Source organism: Berghia stephanieae, chromosome 13 (genome assembly GCF_034508935.2).
Source record: "Berghia stephanieae isolate SIO BIC M18660-M18661 chromosome 13, UCSD_Bste_1.3, whole genome shotgun sequence".
Classification (NCBI taxonomy): Eukaryota; Metazoa; Mollusca; class Gastropoda; order Nudibranchia; family Aeolidiidae; genus Berghia; species Berghia stephanieae.
In genome coordinates, this window is record NC_088372.1 from 14,365,171 (window position 1) to 14,390,490 (window position 25,320).

The following is a 25,320-nucleotide window of genomic DNA, read 5'->3' on the forward strand; positions in this document are numbered from 1 at the left end:
CACTCTTAAATAAGGGAATTTAGATAGTCACTGATTAACGTATTTATTATGGAATGAAAAATGATAAGGTGTCCATTTCCAATTATTGGCAAATTGATTCAACACAACTTTTATGATCCAATCGATAACAATCATCTGTCATAATTGGCTTCAACAGTCGTGACGACGTCACTTCCTTCGTAATGACGCATTGTAACTTAGTATGTATATATATATATATATATATATATATATATATATATATATATATATATATAGAGAGAGAGAGAGAGAGAGAGAGAGAGAGAGAGAGGGGGGGGGGATGGTGGGAAAGGGAGAGGAGGAGAGAGCAAATATATAATGCAACTTTCAAGCAAATGGGGTTAAATTCTCTTAACCCATTCCATTGGAGATTGCCTATGCCAGCGATTGGGGTAGGTAAAGTATATCTAAGTGTGGCCTTTGTGGCCATGTGGTATGATAATCGCCATCGGAGAATACTCAAAATGATCCAAATACGGTAAAAAGGGTGAGAATATTCAAAATGATCCAAATACGGTAAAAAGGGTGAGAATATTCAAAATGATCCAAATACAATAAAAAGGGTGAGATTAGTCAAAATTATCCAAATATTGCTACAGGCTGAGAATACTCAAAATGATTCAATAGTGTTACAAGACTGAGAATACTCAAAATGATTCAATAGTATTACAAGACTGAGAATAATCAAAATGATCCAATACTGTTACAAGACTGAGAATACTCAAAATGATTCAATAGTGTTACAAGACTGAGAATACCGTACTCAAAATGATCCAATAGTGTTACACGACTGAGACTGCTCAAAATGATTCAATACTGTTACACGACTGACTCGAAATGATCCAATATTGTTACAAGACTGAGAATACTCAAAATTAATCAATAGTGTTACAAGACTGAGAATACCGTACTCAAAATGATCCAATAGTGTTACACGACTGATAATACTCAAAATGATTCAATAGTGTTACAAGACTGAGAATACTCAAAATGATTCAATAGTATTACAAGACTGAGAATACTCAAAGTGATTCAATAGTATTACAAGACTGAGAATACTCAAAATGATTCAATAGTGTTACAAGACTGAGAATACTCAAAATGATTAAATAGTGTTACAAGACTGAGAATACTCAAAATGATTCAATAGTATTACAAGACTGAGAATACTCAAAGTGATTCCGTAGTGTTACACGACTGATAATACTCAAAATGATTCAATAGTGTTACAAGACTGAGAATACTCAAAATGACCCAATACTGTTACACGACTGAGAATACTCAAAATGATCCAATACTGTTACACGACTGAGAATACTCAAAATGATTCAATAGTATTACAAGACTGAGAATACTTAAAGTGATTCAATAGTGTTACACGACTGATAATACTCAAAATGATTCAATAGTGTTACAAGACTGAGAATACTCAAAATGATTCAATAGTATTACAAGACTGAAATACTCAAAGTGATTCAGTGGTGTTACACGACTGATAATACTCAAAATGATTCCGTAGTGTTACACGACTGATAATACTCAAAATGATTCAATAGTGTTACAAGACTGAGAATACTCAAAATGACCCAATACTGTTACACGACTGAGAATACTCAAAATGATCCAATACTGCAACAAGGCTGAGAATATTCAAAATGATCCAAGTAATGATTCAAACAAAGCTTAGAATTCTCAATCGGATCCAAATTTATAAGGGCAAAGTTTTCACTCTCCCTAAAGCAATGTAACTCGTTTGACACTTACCACTTGTCTTATCGTTTTGCCATAATTGACCAACCCAACTCGGACATCACCGTTGTCCAGATCTCCCTTGGACACCAGCGAATTAAGGAAGTTCCTCAGGAACTTTGTGATCCAAAAGTTCTTTGTCTTACCCTGCATGTGATAGGCTATCACTAAGTCAGCCTTGCGTTCGTCTATGAAAGATAGCGGGATAGAGATGGAACTATTTGAATGACGACGGCGATGGTGATGATGATGATGATGATGATGATGATGATGATGAGGAGGATGACGATGATAATTGGGTAGAATTGCAATGATGATTGCGGTGGTGGTGGCGGTGGTAGTGGTGGTGTTGTGGTGGTGGCAATGATGATGATAAAGGTGTTTTGGTGGTGGTGGTGATGGTGATGATGATGACTACGACGACGACGATGATGCTGCTGATGATGATGACGTTTGTGCTGCTGCCGCTGCTGCTGCCGCTGCTGCTGCTGCTGCTGCTGCCGATGATGATGATGATGATGATGATGAAGATACCTTACCTCTAATATCAACCATTGCATCACTCATTCGTTGCACTGCGGAAAGAAGGGGTATAGTTTTTCCCATGAGCCAATGGAAAGCTGATTGTATAAATAACTATTATGTAACTCCCATCCCAATCCCCTATATAGACAAGCTATTTATTTAATCATTCTTGTTGAATGCTTGAAATGTCTATCTATCTAGTTATCTATCTATCGAGTTATCTATCTATCTATCTATCTATCTATCTATCTATCTATCTATCTATCTATCTATCTATCTATCTATCTATCTATCTATCTATCTATCATCATCTATCTATCTACTATCTATCTATCTATCTATCTATCTCTTTATCTATATATCTATCCATCTATTTATCTATCTATCTATTTATCTTTCTATCTATCATCTATATATATTATATATATATATATATATATATATATATATATATACATATACATATATACACACACACAAACATATATATATATATATATTATATATATATATATACATATATATCCATCTATATAATATATATATCCATCTATCTATCTATCTGTCTATCTATCTGTCATCTATCCATCTATCTATCTATCTGTCTATCTATCTGTCATCTATCTATCTATCTATCTATCTATCTATCTATCCAGCTATCTATCCATCTGTCATCAATCTATTTATCTATATATCTATCTATATATCTATCAATCTATCTATCTATCTGTCATCTATTTATCTATCTGTCAGTGCAGCTGTCGATCTATTTATTTACTTATGTTACTACATGCCTATCAATCAATCTATCTATCAATATATATAAAGCTATCTCTGCCCTTACTCAGCAAACAAAAACAATTAAAATAAAATAAAATAAAGTCTTTGAAGGTTGAAGGCGTCAGGGCTCCAAACTCCATCTGTTTTTTGGGGGTTTTTTTTTAAACATTTCAAATGTTTTGTTGACTGATGGTAACGCATTAGATTGGTTTCGTTTTTATTTGTCAAGTGTTATATTGTAATAAGATAGATCATGTGATGATTTAGAAGTATTAAAACTTATTTTCAGTGCCATGCCAAAACATGCGCAAGACGAACATGGTGATGATGTTAAGAGTAAATAGGTTTGACATATTTGTTAGCTACAAACATAAGATCAAGTATCGACAGAAACGTAATTGGTCATCCACAGACATGCCACTAGGCATCATGCCCGAGAGTGAGACACGTACAAGAGGAACAGATATAATAAGGTCCCATGAGAAGACGTCCAATGGACATTCGCTACGAATACTTCTTTCGTTGTTTATAACCAATCAAAATCCAGTAAAATGTACAAAAGTATTGTGAAAAGCGCGCAGTGACCATCATCTACGGAACATTCCATGGAACAATTTTACCCGTCCTGAATGCAGTTACATGATCATCTCAGTCATTAATACTATCGATATTTGGTCTTTGTCTTCGGTTCGTTCCATTGGTCAAAATGACGTATTATGGTCCTAGTTGTGTTTGAAAAATGATCGGTTTAACAATGTTTTCATGTCAAACGACCAATGGTAACGAAGGAGACGTTAAGAGTTTAGGGCAATCCTTTTTGTGTATTAGTATTAGTGAAATCTATTCAACGTTTTGATTTGTTAATAATTAGTTTTTCACTTTCAATTTGCCTTTTTGAGATACATTCTAAAGAAATGCAATAAAACAAGGATTCAAGTGTAAATTAATTATTTCAGTTGCATGGAATAAAATAGGGTGGAGGTCCTAAATGAAGCCAGTCTTAGTGATAACGTCATGCTTCGAAATATAATTTAGCTTCAGGATAGTTTCAATGGTTTTTAATTAATGATATACATGACATTGCTGGTAACCACCTCAGCATGATTCCATGTAATACAGAAACATTGTCTGCCTGGTTTGCTGGTTTGACTTTATTCGATCTGCTTTGTAGTTATGGCATGTCATGTGTCCATTAAATCATTATAATACAAAGACCAGGCAATGATGTCTCAATTGTTTTTGCCTCAACAATGTTTCTTTCTCAACGTCTCTTCAAATGCCTCGCTTAGGGTCGACTTGGTTCTAACAGTAGATTGCAAACACATACACACACACTTACAAACCCACGCACTCTCCCATTCTCTCTCTTTATCTATCGATCTATCTATCTATCTATCTATCCTTCTCTCTCCCCTTCTCTCTCTCTATCTCCCTCTCTATCTATATATCTATCTATCTATCTATCTATCTATCTATCTATCTATCTATCTATCTATCTATCCATCTGTCTCTCACAACTTGGTGGGTCGTGACCACCAGTTGGGTCTCGGATTAGGCCCCCCAGACACCGTGACATTCATTTTCACAACATTTTACAACGAAAGTCAAACAATTAAATTCGAATTTAAGGAAAGTTCTTTTAACTCTTTTGCTTTCAAGTTGGCCCTTGTTAAGGTTTATAAATATAGATTACAAAAGTGTGATTTAAAAAAAAATCAAACCAGATATTCTTTTCTTCTCTTGACTTGATGTTTTATTAACTTTAGATTTGTGGTATTTTTAGTGTCTAGATAAAGATGCAATGGCTTGAGATTTATATCACTGAACGCTTTTAAACGAAATGTTTTAGTCATTTGATTTTTTTTTAAAAAGGCAAATTGAAATCTAATTCTAGGCAATGACAAACAAGCAATCTTCTGCACTCAGCTATTTGCAGAAAAGAGTAAGAAAAAAATAGCATGTCCATATAATATGTTCAAATCACAAGAAAGACAGAGAAACGAGAGATCAAATAGATATCTACGTATATATATTCTATTAAACTGGAAATGGTGTGGTGAAAAAGGGTGAATGAAAAACACACGTGATGTTTATACTGAATGTAAATTGCCCTTATAAAGACAAACGTTTAATGAATTCTAGAAAAACGGAAATAATTTTGTGCCATATCACAACATATCGATAACATGACAACAACAACAACAAAAAAAAAAACAAAAAAAACCAACAATATACATTTTTTGTCATTTTTTTGTTTGTTTATTGCATTACGAACTGGATTTGTATTAGGAATATTGCTTGTGTTTATAAAGGGCAATATGCATAATCTGAAAACATCGGTGAAAAAAAATCTAAGTGATCTAACAGAATAACACACAGAGCAAAAATGCTCGAATTCTAACTCTTCACCAAATACAATCAAACATCTCTGAGCTACGGAATCATGGCTAGGGTATAATATAAAGATCATTTCATAAGCTTACGTGCTGGAACCCGTAACACGATTTCATCTTTCAGTCCCCTTAGCTGGGCATGATCGGAAATGGTATAGGCGTGGTCAGGGGATGACGCTACCGTCTGCAACTCATTCACGTCACGAACACTAACTCCAATGGAGAACACAAGACTTCCGGTATTTTTCATGTTTGCAACAGACCTTCTAAATTCTTGCTGACCCAGCCTGGAGTTTGCATCAGTAAGAATGACGACCATGTTTTGAACAGCAGGTCTGTCTCCACCCCGAGCGGTTAAAATGTCTGAAGTAACAGTATCAAGTCCTGCCGATAAACTGCCACCCCTGCGAACTCGTCTGAATCTGAGTCCATCAATTGCAGTAAACACATCGTTTTTCGAGCGATATTTGGTTAAAGTAAAAATTGCCTTTCCTCTTCTTCCATAATAATTAGCGACAGCTACTCTTACATGTCCATTGTCTATATCAGCATCTTGAAGAATGTCTTTCATAAAACGCTTGAAGAGTTCAAAGTTTTGAGGGGTCATTTGGGATGACGTATGAAACAGGAAAACCAAATCCAGTTGCTTTGAAACTGAAATTGTTCAAGTTGTTAATAACAAAAATATCCATACAAAATTATAAAGAAGGCATTCGTAAATCAACATTATTGATTGGTGATGTTATGATTTCGAATATGACTGTGACACGAGAGAGCCCCCCCCCCCTCCCTCTCTTCCTAAAACACATTCAAACAATATATTTCATAAAAATAACAATGGGAGATTTAGGGATTCTAGTATTTTATAAAAAATATAACATGACAAACACGATGAGTAATCGGTTATTCTGCTTCATTTATCAAATTCTGAATATTATCAAGAGCTTTCATGCCAAAACTATTGTTAGATTTTAATTAATGAATATTATTAGATTTTCGATTCATTCATAGTGTCAAAATAAGCGCAATTTGATTTGGGTTTTTTTCCCATTAGTTTTGCATAAGATTTACATGGTTTCATTGGTTTGTCACATGTCACATGTCACATGTACAAATGAAGGTGGGTTGGATTAAAAATTAAAAATAAGCTTAACCAAAATATTTAAAAAATGGATAACATAAAATAATAATACAATACTAGCAAAAAGCATACGTTAAAATGTTGGGGGATGGGGTGAATATGTTACTTGGTGTCTGCAAATGAATGCATTTTGATGATGATGATGATGATGATGATGATGATGATGATGATGATGATGATGATGATGATAATGATGATGATGATGATGAAAAATGCAGGGGTTTATGGATGCATGGATAGTTAAGAGACACTTTTTCATCGCTGTTTGGATGAATGAATGGACAGGACAAAGAGAAAAATGAATTGATTGATAGAAATATTGATGAGACGAGATGAGTAGATTGCCGGATGCAATAGATTGTCAGAGATTGAGTTCGTTGATGCATCAAGCAAGACAAGACGTTTTTGTGGTTATTTGAAATGCATGAAAGTGAAAATGAAAATGAAATGAGTCAAATTGTTATGAGCAGTTTTTGTTTTGTTTTGCTCGTCAACAGAGCAGCCCTCATTTCATGTACATTTTTTTTCCAAGATAACATACAAAGTGAAGATGGAGCAACTTTGAAGCGGAGCGATGACTAAATTCCTGCTTAAAAAGAACAGAAGACGAAGATGAGAAGAAGTATGAGAACTTGAGGAGGAGGAGGAGGAAAAGGGGGAGGGAGAGGATAAGGAAGAAAAGGAGCAGGGGGGGGGGGAGGAGTAGTAGGAGGCGGATGGAGAGGATGAGGAGGAGGAGAAGGAGCAGGAGGGGGAGGAGTAGTAGGAGGAGGATGGGGAGGAGAAGGAGGAGGAGAAGAGGAGAAGTAGTAGTAGTAGTATTAGTAGTAGTAGTAGTAGTAGTAGTAGTAGTAGTAGTAGGTGGTGGTGGTGGAGGTGGTGGTAGTAGTAGTAGTAGTAGTAGTAGTAGTAGTAGTAGTAGTAGTAGTAGTAGTAGTAGTAGTAGTAGTAGTAGTAGTAGTAGTAGTAGTAGTAGTAGTAGTAGTAGTAGTAGTAGTAGTAGTAGTAGTGGTGGTGGTGGTGGTGGTGGTGGTAGTAGTAGTAGTAGAAGAAGAAGAAGAAATAGAAGAAGAAGAAGAAGAAGAAGAAGAAGAAGAAGAAGAAGAAGAAGAAGAAGAAGAAGAAGAGGAAGAAGAAGAAGGACAAATAGGACGAGGAGGAGGAAGAGGAGGAGGACGAGGAAAGGGGAGGAAGGAGAGGAGTAGGATTGGAAGAGGAAGATGAGGTGTTGGTGGAAAAGAGGGAGGACGAAGAAGAAGAGGAGGAGGAGGAGGAGGAGAAGGAGGAGGAGGAGGAGGAGGAGGAGAAGGAGGAGGAGGAGTGGGAGGAGAAGCAAGTGGTGTATAAAACTGTTTTTTTTTTAAAAGCAATGACCGATGTTCAATGTACCATTTGTCTGTGAGCTGCTCTGTTAAGTTTTCATTCGAATGCGTTTTTAAAGCAGAGTAGATTTATTGAAGAAGCAGAAATTAATATTAGAAGTCATAAAATCTATTTGTTGAATTTACTCTTGAAAAATATTTTTGCCCCAATCGCTAGGATGGATACAGTTGGACTTCTCTTGGTGGCCTTCTCATGTTTCTAAACGAGGACGAGAGACGCATGCGCACACCAACATGACGTTCTCTCTCTAATAACGTTTCCGCCGGTGACGTCACAGACTATGGGTGACGTCCAATCAAGGGGCGCTACTCTTCCGCTAATCTCATTCCCTATACGATATTGTTTTTATTGCTTTTTTTTACTTGTGATTTTCATAATTCATATTCATTTTTGTATATTTTTTTTCAACATTTTAAAAGCGGCCATCCGTCATAAGAGATTGTGAATGCCATTTATGAATATATATGTTTTTACTTTATATCACGTGTTTTTAATTAGAAAAATAAGACCGATCAATTTCTCCTGTTATATTAGATTTAAGAAATTTTGACAAAGTGGGAGATATCTTAATCTAAATCTTTTTTCTGACCGAAACATTTTTCTATAACATGAATGGCAAAATAATTGTTTACGGATTTTTTTGGTTTTCGTTTTAAGATATGTGACCCACCGTCTCAAAGCGGTATTATGTCGGGATACACTCGGTTATGGAAATTGAATTCATATCCACAAATATCAAACTTGGGTTTACTTTCTCTACGTCATGGTGGAATATAAATACTATTTATTGCTTTGCAAAAACTTCTAAGGTCCAATTTCTCATCATTCTATATCTAAATTTACATTTTTTGGGTTATCAATCATCCCGATATAATACCGTTTTGAGACGGAGGGTCACATATTATATCTAGATATAGTGAAGATCGATTAGAATTTGGTAAAATCTATAAAAATGTGATGCTTATATTTTTTTTAATGTGCTGCGTTTTCAATATGATCGTTAATGTTATTGTTGTTATTTAATTTGAAAACACAATATCTCACCAGCCTCCTGTGCGGACATGGCGTCATCTGAAATGAAATAATAATAATAAAAAAAAAAAACCAGAGAGGTTAAATAGAAAAAAAAAGTATGTACAATAGGGTTCAACAGTCGTGACGTCACTTCTCTTGTAATGACGAATAGTAACTTAGTGACTGTTTCTAAACTATCGGAACAATGGCGGACGCCCTTATGAAATACTTTTTTTTCTTCTTCCGACGAGCATAAAAGTGTAACCAGATGAGAAAAACATTATAAATCTGATCATGTTTTGACTTTTATACATTCTGATCACATGACATGTGTAAAAGTTCTAGCCAACATGAAGAACCAAGCTGCTCGTTGCTGGGCGGACGTGACATCAGACTATTGAATCCAATTATATAGTTAATTCCTAGAGTCAGCATGCTCGATGCGCTTCACAATGGTTCAGTTCAATCCTTATCAGATCACATCGAACCAAATATCCATTTCATACAATGAAAATCGTGCTCAAGGCGCTTTACAAGATGGTCCTAACCAGAGGGCAGAGTGACTGAGCTGTATGATCTTTCGTACCCAAAAGGCACCAAGTTCGAATACCCGCTGCGTTACGTGACCTGGAGCAAGTTTTAGCCCTAGCTCAACATGCGGCGCTGCACTGCGGCTGACAAAGACAACGCTGTTAACTACCAGGTACTCATTTTCCACCTGATTAAAGTGAGAGAATATGAGTAAAGAGCCTCCGAGGACTCTAATATGCGCCGACCAGAGTGGGACTCGAACGCATAACATTCCGATCCAAAGGTGAGTATCCTACCACAAGATCACATTTTAGAATAATACTCACACAAAAAGAACTCAGAAAGTCTCGATTCATACCACCGCAAACAAAAAAAACCAGAGCCCAACGCCTGAGTACAATAATAAAGGAACAGTGATGGAGGCTATTTGGTCACATCTTACGTCGAGAAGATAACATCCTAGCCCAAACTGCAAAGACAGAATATTTCCTTCATGGCTGGCAACGAATAGGTAGGGAGACCAGAAACATCAATAGTAACTACCCTCAACCGGGATCTCTCTAATTATCAGATTTTTAAAGATTCAGATGAGGTCGAATTAATCGCTGTGCGGCTATGTGGTCTAGTGGTATGACACTCGCTTTCGGATCAGAAGGTCCTGGGTTCGAGCCTAGCTCGGCTCATAGTTGAGTCCTTGGAAAAGGCTCTTTACTCACATTCTCTCACCGTACTCAGGTGTAAAATGAGTATCTGGCCGTTAACAGCGTTGTCTTTGTCCGAAAAATTGTAATATCGCCTAACAGGCGTCATGTCCCGTCCTACATGTTAAATGTTGCTGTTGACCAGGGACCCCTTATAAAGCGCTTTGAGCACATTTTAGTGGATATTGCGCTATATAAAAGCTCAATTTTTTTGAACAAAGAAAAACTGCAGTGCCCTCCGAACTAAAGTAAAAACTCTGGACCAGGACGTGGCCAATGGAAATAATTAACAACTTGGATGGAGAAAGTAGCTACACTCATCGAGGTTTTAAAAAATATGTGACTGAATCACAAAATTCTCAGCAAGCGTCATTCAGACTGCGCATGCGGGGCTTACTACTTACTTACTTATTTATTTACTCTTAGATTATCCATCTTTGCCTATAGATAGTATGCGCTTGGCTGAGAAGCTCATAACATTGCCATCCGGAAGTATAACGGACCAACACACAAAACTGTGTGTATCCATGAACGTTTATAGTCGGGTTAATACAGTTCAGTGAGCATTACTCATAAACGCGGATGGCAAAAACAATAACAAAGACCTGAGTGACGTCATCTTCGAACTATCTATAGTCAGGCAATCGTTCAGACATTGGTAACTTTATCATTTAACTATCTAGTCATGGATCGTGCTCAACAAAACTTGACTTGAATACAAGATGTAACACCAAACCCTTTGTAATCGAATATATTGTATCCATGAACTTGACAACATACTCAGAAATACAAATTTCATTTTTTAAAATCAGAAATATATTGATTGATTGATTTAAATACCATTCTAATGTCATAAATTAATAAAACTTCGAATGAAAAAGCGCGCGTGTGATTGTGTGTGAGTGTGTATGTATGTGCGTGAGTTTAGCCTACTTGTGTATGAAAGCGAAAGAGAATGGAAAGCGAGCGAGCGAGCGAGAGAGAGAGAGAGAGAGAGAGAGAGAGATAGATAGAGAGAGAGAGAGAGAAAGAGAGAGAGAGAGAGAGAGAGAGAGAGAGAGAGAGAGGAGAGAGAATTGAAAGTGCATGTTTTTTTTACCTATGTGCGAATGTGAGTTAGGGAGAGAAATTGTGCTAAAGAGAGAGAGAGAGAGAGAGAGAGAGAGAGATAGAGAGAGAGAGAGAGAGGGAGAGAGAGAGAGAAAAATTGAAAGAAAGAGATGGAAATAATGTGTGTGTGTGTGTGTGAGAGAGAGAGAGAGAGAGAGAGAGAGAGAGAGAGAGAGAGAGTGGGAGAAAATGAAAGATAGGGATGGAAATAATGTGTGTGTGTGTGTGTGTGAGAGAGAGAGAGAGAGATAGAGAGAGAGAGAGAGAGAGAATGAAAGAAAGAGATGGAAATAATGTGTGTGTGTGAGAGAGAGAGAGAGATAGAGAGAGAGAGAGGGAGGGAGAGAGAGTGAGAGAAAATGAAAGATAGGGATGGAAATAATGTGTGTGTGAGAGAGAGAGAGAGAGAGAGAGTGAGAGAGAGAAAGAAAGAAAGAAAGAGAGAGAGAGAGAGAGAGAGAGAGAGAGAGAGAGAGAGAGAGCGCGTGTCGTTTGTAATATTTTCAACAGCCTTCCTGAAAACACTATCCTAGTATTATTACCTGGGTTAATCGCAGTCACGTCACTTTGAACTGTGAATAGAAAACAAATTTAAAAAAACATCATAAATATTATTTGCCCCGGAACATAAATTGATAAAAATATATTAAACTTTTCTATGTCATAAACTTGTATGATGCTCAAAAAGTAACACGTCTTCTTTCTTTATTCTAAAAAAAAAAAAGAAAGAAAAGAGAAGTTGACCTTTTCCAATCTTTTAATATCTATTACCCTACTAGAAATTTATTGTTTGAAAATCAATTTTTCAATTTAATTTTATAAGTTTTTCCCACCTTCCTTCCTTAATTCCTTTATTTAATCATTAATTATTTATTTCTTCTTGACTACCCTGGCCATAAACAAAAACTCACATATTGCGACGAATACAAATTGTTTCCCAATGCCAAGTAAATGGGTTCATTATGTCATGGTAAATCATTATCTAACAATTCGATAATGGCTGTTATGCCAGGTAGATAATGACATGATCATGTTTCACACTTGATAATTCCATGCAAACAAATCAAATAAGAAACCAAATTATTGATATTATTATTTGACAAGTGACAAGTAATACATTAAGATGCCAAGATCTTACATACGTAACATTTTCTATTGACATAATACAGACTTTCCATGAATATTATGTAATATGTCCATTATATATATATATATATATATATATATATATATATATATATATATATATATATATATATATATATATATATTATGTACTAAAACTTTAATTAGGATCTGCAAAGTCCTAAACTATTAATGTCAGCTTAGACGTTTCACATTATATATTATGCAAGTCGGCTTTTTAAAAATATTAAAAATGGTATTAGGGAAATAAGCATTTTAAAAAATAGAAAATAAAATAATTATTCCATAATTTGTAGTCCATCTTGTCAATACGGTACTATGTTGGAATTAACTTTCAGAATTGGGGAATGCGGGTGGGGTGGGGGGGGGGGTGGATTGGCGATTGGAAAAAGAGGTTATTGCTATTAGATGAGTTAATAAAGAAAATTGGTTCTCTTCATAATAACTGTTATTATATGTAAAAGTTTCATAATGAAAAAAAAAGAAAGTCAGACTTCAAAATGACTGTGATGTTAGTAACAATGATATTAATGATAATGGTACTCATTATATCGTCATGGTGATAATGACTTGACATAGAATGATGATGATGGTGATGATGATGATGATGATGATGATGATGATGATGATGATGGTGGTGGTGGTGGTGGTGATGGTGGTGATGATAATGGTGATGATGATGATGATGATGATGATGATGATGATGATGCTGATGATATTTTAATGAATGGAATATTGGTGAAAGCTTCTTATAGCAAGCAAAACGTAGCAGGAGTATTTATATAAATGCAAAGTAATAATATTATGCGAAATTCAAACATGCCATGCAATGGAAATTAGGTCCAATCAAAGCTGTAGAATGAACCAACCCAGTGACATCATAACCCATCTCTTGACTATACCTGTCACGAATTCAAGCAATTGACAAGGTCAAGGATGATTATGGGAATTTATTTTCATCTGTTAAAATAGGTAGTTATCTGGCAAATACTCTTCAACAGTCGTAACGTCACTTCCTTCCTAATGACGCATGGTAAGTTAGTAACACTGGCTCTAAACTATCGGAACAATGGCGGACGCCCGTATGAAATATTTCTCCGGCGAGCATAAAAGCGTATCCAGAGGGAAAAAAAATTGATCTTGTTTTGACTTTTACACATTCTGATCACAAGACATATGAAAAGTTCTCGCCAGCATAAAGAATAAAAAGTAATGATTTTCTTTGTTTAGAACCAAGATGGCCGCCGTTGCCGGGCGGCGTGACATCAGACTACTGAATTCTATTTGCGCTGGCCAAAAAGAGAAAACAAGCATTAGATATATGTAGGCTAAAGAAATTATCTAGGTATGCGAAAAAGGCTATGCATATCCTGGGCAAAGCGAGATAACAGTTATGTTAATTTCAATAAATAAAGTAAGCCCTCCATCGTTCCTTGATTTCGTATGATAAAGAACTGAATAAGTGTGTATGAAAGGTGCCAGACAAAGCAAGAATAAAATCATCCCAAAAAATCAGTCGATCTCGACTGGGGGATCGAACCTCAGACATTCTGATTATCGGTCAGACGTGCTGCCATTAAAACCACAGAGGCTCTCGATAGCTGGGACGATTTTAATACCTATATTCTTCACAAGGGTACGCGTTTTACGCTGTGCTTGATATCTTTTGCTATTTATATTATTAAATCTTTGACAGCGGGACTAAAATACTCTCAAATCACAATCTCTCCAGTCACTTCTTTCTGTGGAGCTATTCTTTTTCACCAAGACTGTAGTAAGTAACCCGTAGCCATCGTTAAGTTATAGCCTGACACTGACCAAGAAATGACGTCAAAAGACAAGTCTTTGGCCACAAAAGAGAAAAAATCGCGAGAACATAATTTTTTATTCAATAGTTCCACCAATGGTATCACTTGTTTCCTTGAGCTCTACCAACAACTTACTCGACGCGTCACAAACCTTAAAAATGACGTCAAACTATAAGTCCGACTGGGTTTCAGTGTCAGGCTATAAGTTAACGATGGCTACGAGTAACCCTGATGCGACTCGGGTTTTAGACTAAGATCTTACTGAGACTGCAATCGCATCGCTGTCATTGCTCTACTGATCAAATAGGTGAGATATGATGACAGGTTAACGTAAAAAGGTACCTTAGTTGTGAAAGATTCAACAGATTCACATAAAATCGCTGAGATTCAAGGTGGCCGTCCAAACAAGAACACAACGCGTTAATGGGTCACTATTGTCATTCTAAAGTGTGTGTGTGTGTGAGAGAGAGAGAGAGAGAGAGAGAGAGAGAGAGAGAGAGAGAGAGAGAGAGAGAGAGAGAGAGGAAGTACCCGCATGGCCATATATTAAAAAGTAGATAGAATATTCTACAGAAAAGGAGAGATTTACAAATGACTAATCGCAAGCAAGATTTATGGAGTAGAATTTGTCTATTCATTTTCTTACCTTACTGATTTATTTATTCATTTATTTGTTTATTTATGCATTTGTCTATCTTTATTTATTTATTTATTCATTTCGTAATGCAACATGTATCTTTTAATTTATTACAAATCTATTAAAGATTAAAAATAGACCTTTTATTATTGGTTATTTTAAGAATGCCCCCCCCCCCTCCCTATAAAAAAAACAAAAAAAAAAAAAAAAACTGAAGCAACTATAGAGTTATTCATAGAATTATAATTTTGCTATTTGTCGTCTTTATAGCAGCAACGCCAGAATCTGGTGTCGCTCTGGAGATCGACGAACTTTGGGAAAGGGCTCATCTGGCATTTGCAAATCGGTTGAAATCCTAAAGCGGCCTTTACATATTTAATAGAATGTATTCCGTTAGCCATTTAAACCTTTGTCAAGTGAAGAAACGTATGAAACGTCTTCCAATTAAAGCCACAAAACATGATCGAACAAAGCCAATATTTTAAATATCTATCCCATTGATGACATAGCTCAAGTAAAAATGAATTAATCCAAATGCTGTCAAGATCCGTTGCTCTACTTAGTTATCGATGAGAAAAAAGACAAAGAAAGCGGCATAGAAATTAATAAAGAAAGCGTTTCTTTATTTTCTTTGTTTTACTTTAAATTATCGCAATTTGATTTACAGAACATATCATAGCAAGCGACTGTTTAATGCACATCCATATTTCTTTGTGACTGCATTCAGAATTAATTTACCATATGCGTATATCTATAGCTATATTATATTATACCTTACACAGTTTTGAGAATATAGGAAAATGTTGCAGGAGTATATTTCAAGAAAAGCTTCTACCTATGGCCCAATCACCAGCAATCATTCCGCTTACATGCTGGGACTTGCTCAATTAGACCGTATTTCAGATTCATCACGCGTCTCATCGACTCTGACACCATAACATTCTCCGGATGTGACGCAATAGCTGCCATCTTGATGACGTCAACATCCTCTCTTGTCCCGACAGTGAGAATAGTCACATTTTTCCCCTTCAAATTATCCGCTTCTTCTTTCATCTCGATTTCCTTATCTCTTTTGGAAAACCCGTTGAGAATGAGAACTAATACTTTCTCAGAGTCCGGTCTGTAGCCGGCTTCCGGGTTGAACATTTCCTTCCTCGTCGACTCCAATGCATCAACCAGCTTTGTTCTTGTCGACCTTCCCATTTTGACAGAGTCCAAAGCTTTCAAAACGTCCCTTTTGTTTCGGAAACTTCCCAAATCAAACCCGTTACGAACTCCTGCTTTAAAATTGATTAACCCGATCCGAACATCTCCAGAATTGATATCCGTCCCGTTGACCAAACTTGTCATAAAGTTTTTTAATAGACTCATGTCTCTCTTGGGCATGTACTTTGTTGGGTAAACCAAAAACACGAAGTCTGTTTTCTGGGTATTGTTGGACTGCGCTGAAAAGGAATAATATTAGTAGCATGTGTAGTGAGTTGATAAGTTAACAGAGACAATCAATCAATTAGAAAGGAATGTTACACCTTTTGCTTTGAATGACTGTTGAATTATATTTATCTTGTTACATCAAAGGTTCACTTTGCAACAGATGATTAATTTATTAGGCATATTACATGGGGAACCAAACGCTTTTATCAAAACCGGCACAGAAAATATAAATTATGTTGTCGGGTGTGTAAACGTCAGGGCTGTTTGTTAATTGTCATGAGGTGAAAGGAGCTCGATCGATGTTTGAGGGCCGAGTCTTCTGACCAATTTTTAAAAGTGTTTTTATTTTTCAGAGTACGGCAGTTGATAAGACTGCAATGTATGCTAGCATTGACTGCTTTAGCATTTCTCAATTTAAGTTTACACAATGTTAATTTTGCCATTGAAAAAAATGGATTCATCATAAAGCTCTGAATCTTGCCGGTGTTGATAGAACATAATTCATAAAACAAGCTCATGGATAGTTTAATTTATAATTTGTTAATTACGAATTCAATTATGTTAAAGGGTTGAACAATATATACTTACGTTTAAATAACAATGAAGATTGGGTGTTATTATTGATATTATTATTAATGTGCTGACTTAAACAAGAAACATGCTAAGAGTTATCACAAAATGGTTATTAATTCTTAATACAAAAGTAAAAGTAGTATGGTGAATTTTGTTTGCACTGAGTGATGACAATAGATTTGGTTCAAAATTATTTCTTCTTTTGGGTGGAGACCAATGTAATGAGAAAATTAATGTTTGATTGATTAATTGATTCAGCAAAAGAGATGATATATAGTATTGATGGATCGATGGATGAGTTACAGAGTGATTAAAGTCAGTATTCTGGAGATTTACTTTTATAATGAGGTAATTGACTGACTAAATAATTGAGTGAATGAATGGTGAATGAGTGATTTAGTGAATGAGTGGGTGAGTGAGTGAATGAATGGGGTAATTGAATGGGTGATAGAGTGGAAGAAGGAATGAAAAAGTCATTGAATGGGGTTGTGACAGCAGGCAAATGGGGGAAGTATGACAGATAGTGTGTGCGTGAGTGAGTCAATCAGTAAATGAATGAGTGAGTAAAAGGGTGGATGGTTGTAAGTAACAGCTAAGTGCATGAGCAAGACAAACAAGTGACGATTGACATACTTGAAAATAGGTGAGCGAGGGGTATAGTATAGAGTGAGTGAGTGAGTGATTGAGTGAGTGAGTGAGTGAGTGGGTGAGTGGGTGAGTGAGTGGGTGAGTGAGTGAATAAGTGAGTGGGTGATTGAGTGAGTGAGTGAGTGAGTGGGTGAGTGAGTGAGTGAGTGAGAAGGTGAGTGAGTGAGTGAGTGAGTGAGTGAGTGGGTGGGTGGGTGAGTGAGTTGGTGAGTGAGTGAGTTAGTGAGTGAGTGAGTGCGTGAATGAGAGTGAGAGGGTGGAGGCGAATCATTGATTGGTTGAGTGAATGAGAGCGTTAGGGTATGTGCCATTGAAATAAACAATACAAGTTGAATGCTGTATACATACTTGAGCAGAGGACAAAGCTGAGTGCCACAAAGAAGGCAACCAATCGCACAGCGCTAGTTGCCATCTTGGTCTGGGGAGAGTTAGAAAATCAAAACAGAATTATTAAAAAATTGATATCAATATGAACATCATATATATATGCGCTTACATTATAGTCAAAGAATTTCAAAACGGTTTATTTCTTCCCGCAGGCTGTGCCAAACACAACAAACTTCCGTATTACACAGTACAAGTAGACTGGTTGCAGTCGTTTGTGTCAGGCTATAAGTTAACGAAGGATACGATCTGATACACTCTAAAATGGCACATATGACCACATACTGCTACTAAAAGCAGCTTATCAAAGAAAAAAAGAAAAAAAAGAGGGGTTGGGGGGGGGGGGGAGAAGAATTAAGATTGGAATGAAAGATGATAATCTCGCTGGTAAAGATTCCAAAACAATAGAGACCTCTCTAGCTAGGCAATTTAAGCATTTTCGCCTTCCTACGTGCCTACCAGCCAAATAGTCTCTCCGTGTGTTAGCATTCATCGCTGTTTTTTTAAATATGAGTCACGCCTTTTATTTTAAAAAATGTCATAGACAAACACATCTATTAAAATCTACAAGAGTCCGTGGCCGTTAAAAATTTTTAAAAATACAATAATGAATATTAAAATATACAAAATACATGCAATGTTTCGGGCTCGTATCCTTTTTCAGTTATGACAAAAACAATAAAAACGTTCCGAGATTTATATTTTAAAAATAACTTTATCTATTTGTTTTGTATATATAGTAATGTTTGTTCATGACTATAATGTACACGCAATATATATATATATATATAAATATATATATATATATATATATATATATATATATAATATATATATATATATATATATATATATATATATAGGGAGATGAGAGAGAGAGATGAGAGAGAGAGAGAGAGAGAGAGAGAGAGAGAGAGAGAGAGAGAGAGAGAGAGAGAGAGAGGAGGTATGTAAAGTTCATAATTCAAAAGATGATCTCCAATTTTCAAGGTACGATACTCGTCTAGAAAATTTCTATATTCGCGGTTATCTCCCATCGCCCATGATGCGACGGAATTATGGAGGGACAAAAATACACACCTTTGCAATAATGTTTACAGGTGGGGGGGGGGGGGGGGTATCATTATAGAGGTGCATGAATGATCAAGTAATTACACCAAGTTACCAGTCCAGATTCAAAATAATAAGACCAAAAAAAAAAAACAACAAAAAAAACAGTGAATGGAGACTACCATGAGTATTCTAGTTGAATCACATTATATTTTCTGTTACAATTATTTATTCATTTATTTTGGTAATATCCTTTAGATTCCAGCCTGTTTTATCAACAATATGCTATATGGTTTTTAAAATCATATGGGCTTTCCACTTTTACAAAGTGGCACGATAACGATAATATTAGAAAATAATAATAATGATAATAATAATAATAATAATAATAATAATAATAATAATAATAATAATAATAATAATAATAATAATAATAATAATAATAATAATAATAATAATAATAATATATATTATTATATTATTATTATTATTATTATTATTATTATTATTATTATTATTATTATTATTATAATATCGTTTGAAATTCTGTTAAATTGATCTACATGCAGCTGTTCAACAAATATAATGATTATATATGCCTCTGGTTGTAAAACTCGTCAGGGTTTGATGTTTTCTTATCTAAGTAACAATTTTCTATACTGAAAAATTCAAGCATATTTATTTTGTTTTGTCGAGAAGATCGTAAGACGGTTGTATTTACGGATTTTCACGAATTGGATTCAATAGTCTGATGTCACGTCCGCCCAGCAACGAGCTGCTTGGTTCTAAACAAAGAAAATCGGTATTTTATAATCTTCATGCTGGCTAGAACTTTTTCACATGTCATGTGATCAGAATGTATTTAAAACATGATCAGATTTATAATGTTTTTCTCCTCTGGATACACTGCTATGCTCGTCGGAGTAGTATTTCATAAGGATATGTGGTCTAGTGTTATGACACTCGCTTTCGGATCGGTAGGTCCTGGGTTCGAGCCTCGCTCGACGCATAGTTGAGTCCTTGGAAAAGACTCTTTACTCACATTCTCTCACCGTACTCAGGTGTAAAATGAGTACCTGGCCGTTAACAGCGTTGTCTTTGTCCGAAAAATTGTAATATCGCCTAACAGGCGTCATGTCTCGTCCTACATGTTAAATGTTGCTGTTGACCAGGGACCCCTTGTAAAGCGCTTTGAGCACGTTAAGTGGACATTGCGCTATATAAAAGCTCAATTTAGAAAGCTCAATTTTTATAAGGACGTCCGCCATTGTTCCGATTATGATTTCCCCATAAATAATTGGCTAAATTAGAATGTTTGGCAGTCCAATACACTGACAGTTTTCTCTCATCCTTATTTGGCAACGATTCTTTACTTTACTAGACTGGAACACAACCAAAACGATGTCACATGAGAGAGAATCGGATAAAACACACGTCGACCATCTGGACAGTCCAGTTTGGCAAGGCCTGGCCATTTCCAAGCCAGAATATTACCTCATACCTACTAAAAGAAAACCAACACATTTTAAACATTTGTAAAAGAAACCCGTTTTTTCAAATACCGATCGATTAAAATAACACTCTTTTCGTTTAAAAAAAAAATTAATTGAGCTTAAATATAGCGCAATATCCACTAAACGTGCTCAAAGCGCTTTACAAGGGGCCCCTGGCCAACAGCAACACTTAACATGTTGGACGGGACATTACACCTGTTACGCGATATTATAATTTTTTCGGACAGAGACAACGCTGTTAAAAACTCTCATACTGGGACTTCAACTCGACGTCTTTCTTCCAGTCTTAGGTTTGAGACTTTTAAAAAACAAGAGGGTGGTTTAGTCGATTGGTATTTAGGGGATGAGTTTTCTGGTCAGGTGGTTAAAATGTGTTGTTTTTTTTCAGAGTGCGACAGAAAATTGACACACAACCCCGGAGTGGGCACATGGGTTTCATTAAAACTGGAGCTTGAGCTTTTATATAGCGCAATACCCACTAAACGTGCTCAAAGCGCTTTAACAGGGGTCCCTAGCCAATAGCAACACTTAATATTGTAGAACGAGACATGACTGACACCTGTTAGGCGGTATTGCAATTTCTTTAGGACAGAGACAACGCTGTTAGAGGCCAGGTACTCATTTTACACATGAGAACGGTGAGAGAATGTGAGTATTTTCCAAGTGCTCAACTATGCACCGGGCGAGGCTCGAACCCAGGACGTTCTGATCCGAAAGCGAGTGTCATACCACATAGCTGCACATTAAGGCTCGGTGATATGTTTTTTTTTAAAAGATTGAACAAAAATAGAAAACCCCCACTATATCCCTCCAACACACACACACACACACACACACACACACACACACACAGACTCAACTCATACTCTGTGGTAGAGGGAATAACGTTGACGCCACTAAGGGTGTTGTTGTTTATAGAATGCTAGTTTTTTTCCTTATCTATCTATCTATCTATCTATCTATCTATCTATCTATCTATCTATCTATTTCTCTCTCTCTCTATCTATCTATCTATCTATCTATCTATCTATCTATCTATCTTTCTATATATCTATCTATCTATCTATCTATCTATCTATATATATCAACTATCAATCTCTCTGTCTATCGATCCATCTATCTAGCTATCTCTATCCAATCCATACCGTTGCAGCTTCAGTACTGAAGAAAGACGCAACATTCTCTGATGACAGAAAAAAAAGACAGAAAGAAAGAGAAAGAGAGAGAGAGAGAGAGAGAGAGAGAGAGAGAGAGAAAGAGGGAACGAAAGAAGAAAGAGAGATGGTAGAGAGAGACAGAAGAGATAGTAGAGAAAGAGTAGAAGAGAGAGAGAGAGAGAGAGAGAGAGAATCGAGAAAGATTAGAAGAGAGGGAGAGAGAGAGGGGGTCGAGAGAGAGAGAGAGCCAGTGAGATAGAGAGAGGGGGACAGGGAGAGTAGAGAGAGAGAGAAAGAAAGAGAAAGAAAGAAAGAAAGAGAGAGGGAGAGAGAGAGAGAGAGAAGAGGAACGAAGAAGAAGAGATGTAGAGAGACGAGAGAGAAGAAAGAGAGATGGTAGAGAGAGAGAGAGAGAGAGAGAGAAAGAGAGAGAGAGAAAAAGAGAGAACGAAAGAAGAATGAGATATAGTAGAGAGAGAGAGAGAGAGAGAGAGAGAGAGAGAGAGAGAAAGAGAGAGAGAGAGTAGAGAAAGATTAGAAGAGAGGGAGAGAGAGAGAGAGAGAGAAGAGAAGAGCAGTGAGATGAGAGAGGGGGAAGGAGAGAGAGAGAGAGAGAGAAGAGAGAGAGAGGGAAAGAAGAAAGAGAGGGAGAGAGAGAGAGAGGAGAGAAGAGAGAGAGGAGAGAGAGAGAAGAGAGAGAGAGTGAGAAAGAGAAGAGGGGAGAGAGAGGGGGGGGGAGAGAGAGAGGAGAAAGGAGAGCATGAATAGAGAGAAGAAGTAGAGAGAGAGAGAAAGAAAGAGAAAGAAAGAAAGAGAGAGAGAAAGAGAGAGAGAGAGAGAGAGAGAGATGGGGGGGGGGGGATAAACTTTCAATCGTACGTAAAGTTAGTTCAATCTAGATCTTTTATCAGGATTGTCACTTCTCGTCCAGACTTGTGTATTTTCGATAACTCCAAACAACGTTTGCTTCCTTATCTGTATACAATGTTTGTATAGGGAATGAGATTAGCGGAAGAGTGGCGTCCTTTGATTAACGTCACCTTACAGAGAGAACGTCAACATGGTTTTGCGCATGCGTCTCTCTCGTCCTTGCTTTCGATGAAGTGTCTCATGCCGCTTTCACCGGAAGCGAGGACGAGAGACGCATGCGCACAACCAACATGACGTTCTCTCTCTAATAACTTTTCCGCCGGTGACGTCCAATCAAGGGACGCTACTCTTCCACTAATCTCATTCCCTATAGAATCACTTATAATGATAATGATAAAGCGAGTTCTGATGATCTTTATTGACGACTAGCATTTTATTCAGGCTAGAAAGTAAGATTTCATCACTCTGAAACCAGTAGATCAGTTGTACAAAACATGTATCCAGTCGCCCTTAGGACATTTCATACTTCCAGGAAGATTGGAACCGGTATTTTAAAAAAAAGATTTATATCGAATCAGATGTAGGTTAAATCAAACTATAAAAATTGTCCCCAAGAGGGATTCTAAGAAAAATAGATATTTTCCTTTGGAAAAAAGAGTTATAAAAATAGTTCTCAGGTTTTGACTTTTTTTTTTTTTGTAATTTTTTTTGTAAGAGAAAGGCAAAAAAATAAGTTCAAATATAAACTGGGATAAATGGCAAAATGACTTGTCTTTTTAATGTGTTTTTAACTATTTTTTAAAAGACCTTTAAAAGAAATTGGGTTTTGACAAATGATCCAATAACAAATAGTTTAAGGAAAAATAGAGCAATTATATAGCGCAGTAACCACTGAACGTGCTCAAAGCGTTTTACAAGGGGTCCCTAGCCAACAGCAATATTCAAAATGTAGGACTAGACGTGACACCTGTTTGGCAATAATATAATTATTTTCCGACAGAGACAACGCTGTGAACGACCAGGTACTTATTTTACACCCCGAGTGCGATGAGAAAATATGAGTAAAGAGGCATTTCCAAGGTCTCAACTATGTTCCGCTCAGAGCGGGACTAGAACCCTGCACCTCCCAGTCCGAAGGTGAGCGTCATACCACAAGACCTCATAGTTGCACAACATCAAAGAGGTAAGAATGATGGGGAAAATCTAAAAAAAAAACCCAACAATGTTGAATAGCACGGCGGACCCTGTCGTCATGTGTGACGGTGGAATTCACTGGCATCTTGGAAAAAACAACATTCATGTGACCCTTCGCCTCAAAACGGAATTAAGTCGGGTTGGTTAAGATGTTGAAAATTCAATTTATAGCCAGAAATATCAGACTTGTGTTGAGTTTGTATGTTTTATTGAGGAAAATGGCAACCATATTTTAGGGTGCTAATTGCTAATGCCAACAATTTATATTTTTGACCAGTTTAACATTTATTTCGGCTTTTAGGCATCTGGTTCGTTCCGAGATAATACCGTTTTGAGACGATGGGTTACCATTGTTCTTTGAACATATTGTTAACATAATATTTCCAATTTACATCACGTTTCTTTGCCCGAAATTAACACTCAGCATAATATGATCACTTGTCCTGGCATCACATTCGACATATAACCTTTTGTCCTGGCATCACATTCAACATATAATCTTTTGTCCTGGCATCACATTCAATATATTATAACCTTTAGTCCTGGCATCACATATTATAACCTTTTGTCCTGACATCACATTCAACATATTATAACCTGTTGTCCTGGCATCACATTTAACATATTATAACCTTTTGTCCTGGCATCATATTCAACATATTATAACCTTTTGTCCTGGAATCATATTCAACATATCATAACCTTTAGTCTTGGCATCATATTCAACATATTATAACCTTTTGTCCTGGCATCATATTCAACATATTATAACCTTTTGTCCTGGCATCACATTCAACATATTATAACCTTTTGTCCTGGCATCATATTCAACATATTATAACCTTTTGTCCGGGCATCATATTCAACATATTATAACCTTTTGTCCTGGCATCATCGCTGGTTCGGGTAAGTAAGTAAGTAAGTAAGTAAGTAAGTAAGTAAGTAAGTAAATAAGTAAGTAAGTCCCGGCATCATATTCAACATATTTTAACCTTTAGTCCAGGCATCACATTCAACATATTATAACCTTTTGTCCTGGCATCATATTCAATATATTATAACCTTTTGTCCTGGCATCATATTCAACATATTATAACCTTTTGTCCTGGCATCATATTCAACATATTATAACCTTTTGTCCTGGCATCATATTCAACATATTATAACCTTTTGTCCTGGCATCATATTCAACATATTATAACCTTTTGTCCTGGCATCATATTCAACATATTATAACCTTTTGTCCTGGCATCACATTCAACCTATTATAACCTTTTGTCCTGGCATCATAATCAACATATTATAACCTTTTGTCCTGGCATCATATTCAACATATAAGCTCTTGTCCTGAGCAACCCTAATAACCTACGTGCACATATCTACAGGTCTGATAACCAAACGGAATTATGGGTTTGTTTTAATATTGTTGTCATGGAGTATATTTTGCGTTGGTTTGAGAGTATTTCTATCGTAACAATGAGCCTATAACCATTTGGGTTACCAATCATGCAAATACGACCACGTTGCCAATAGCTAACAGCTTAAAATAGATTGATG

At 36.2% G+C, this 25,320-nt stretch overlaps 1 protein-coding gene across 1 annotated transcript in view; it reads right to left on the bottom strand.

The window, feature by feature from the left end:
* Positions 1 to 25,320, bottom strand: part of LOC144958476 (uncharacterized) — a 192,836-nt gene that overhangs the window by 139,875 nt on the left and 27,641 nt on the right. The window contains 7 exon segments of the mRNA XM_078890453.1: positions 1,786 to 1,958; positions 2,310 to 2,345; positions 5,559 to 6,122; positions 9,037 to 9,063; positions 11,891 to 11,920; positions 15,809 to 16,384; positions 17,943 to 18,012. Coding sequence (XP_078746579.1) covers positions 1,786 to 1,958; positions 2,310 to 2,345; positions 5,559 to 6,122; positions 9,037 to 9,063; positions 11,891 to 11,920; positions 15,809 to 16,384; positions 17,943 to 18,012 — 1,476 coding nt within the window.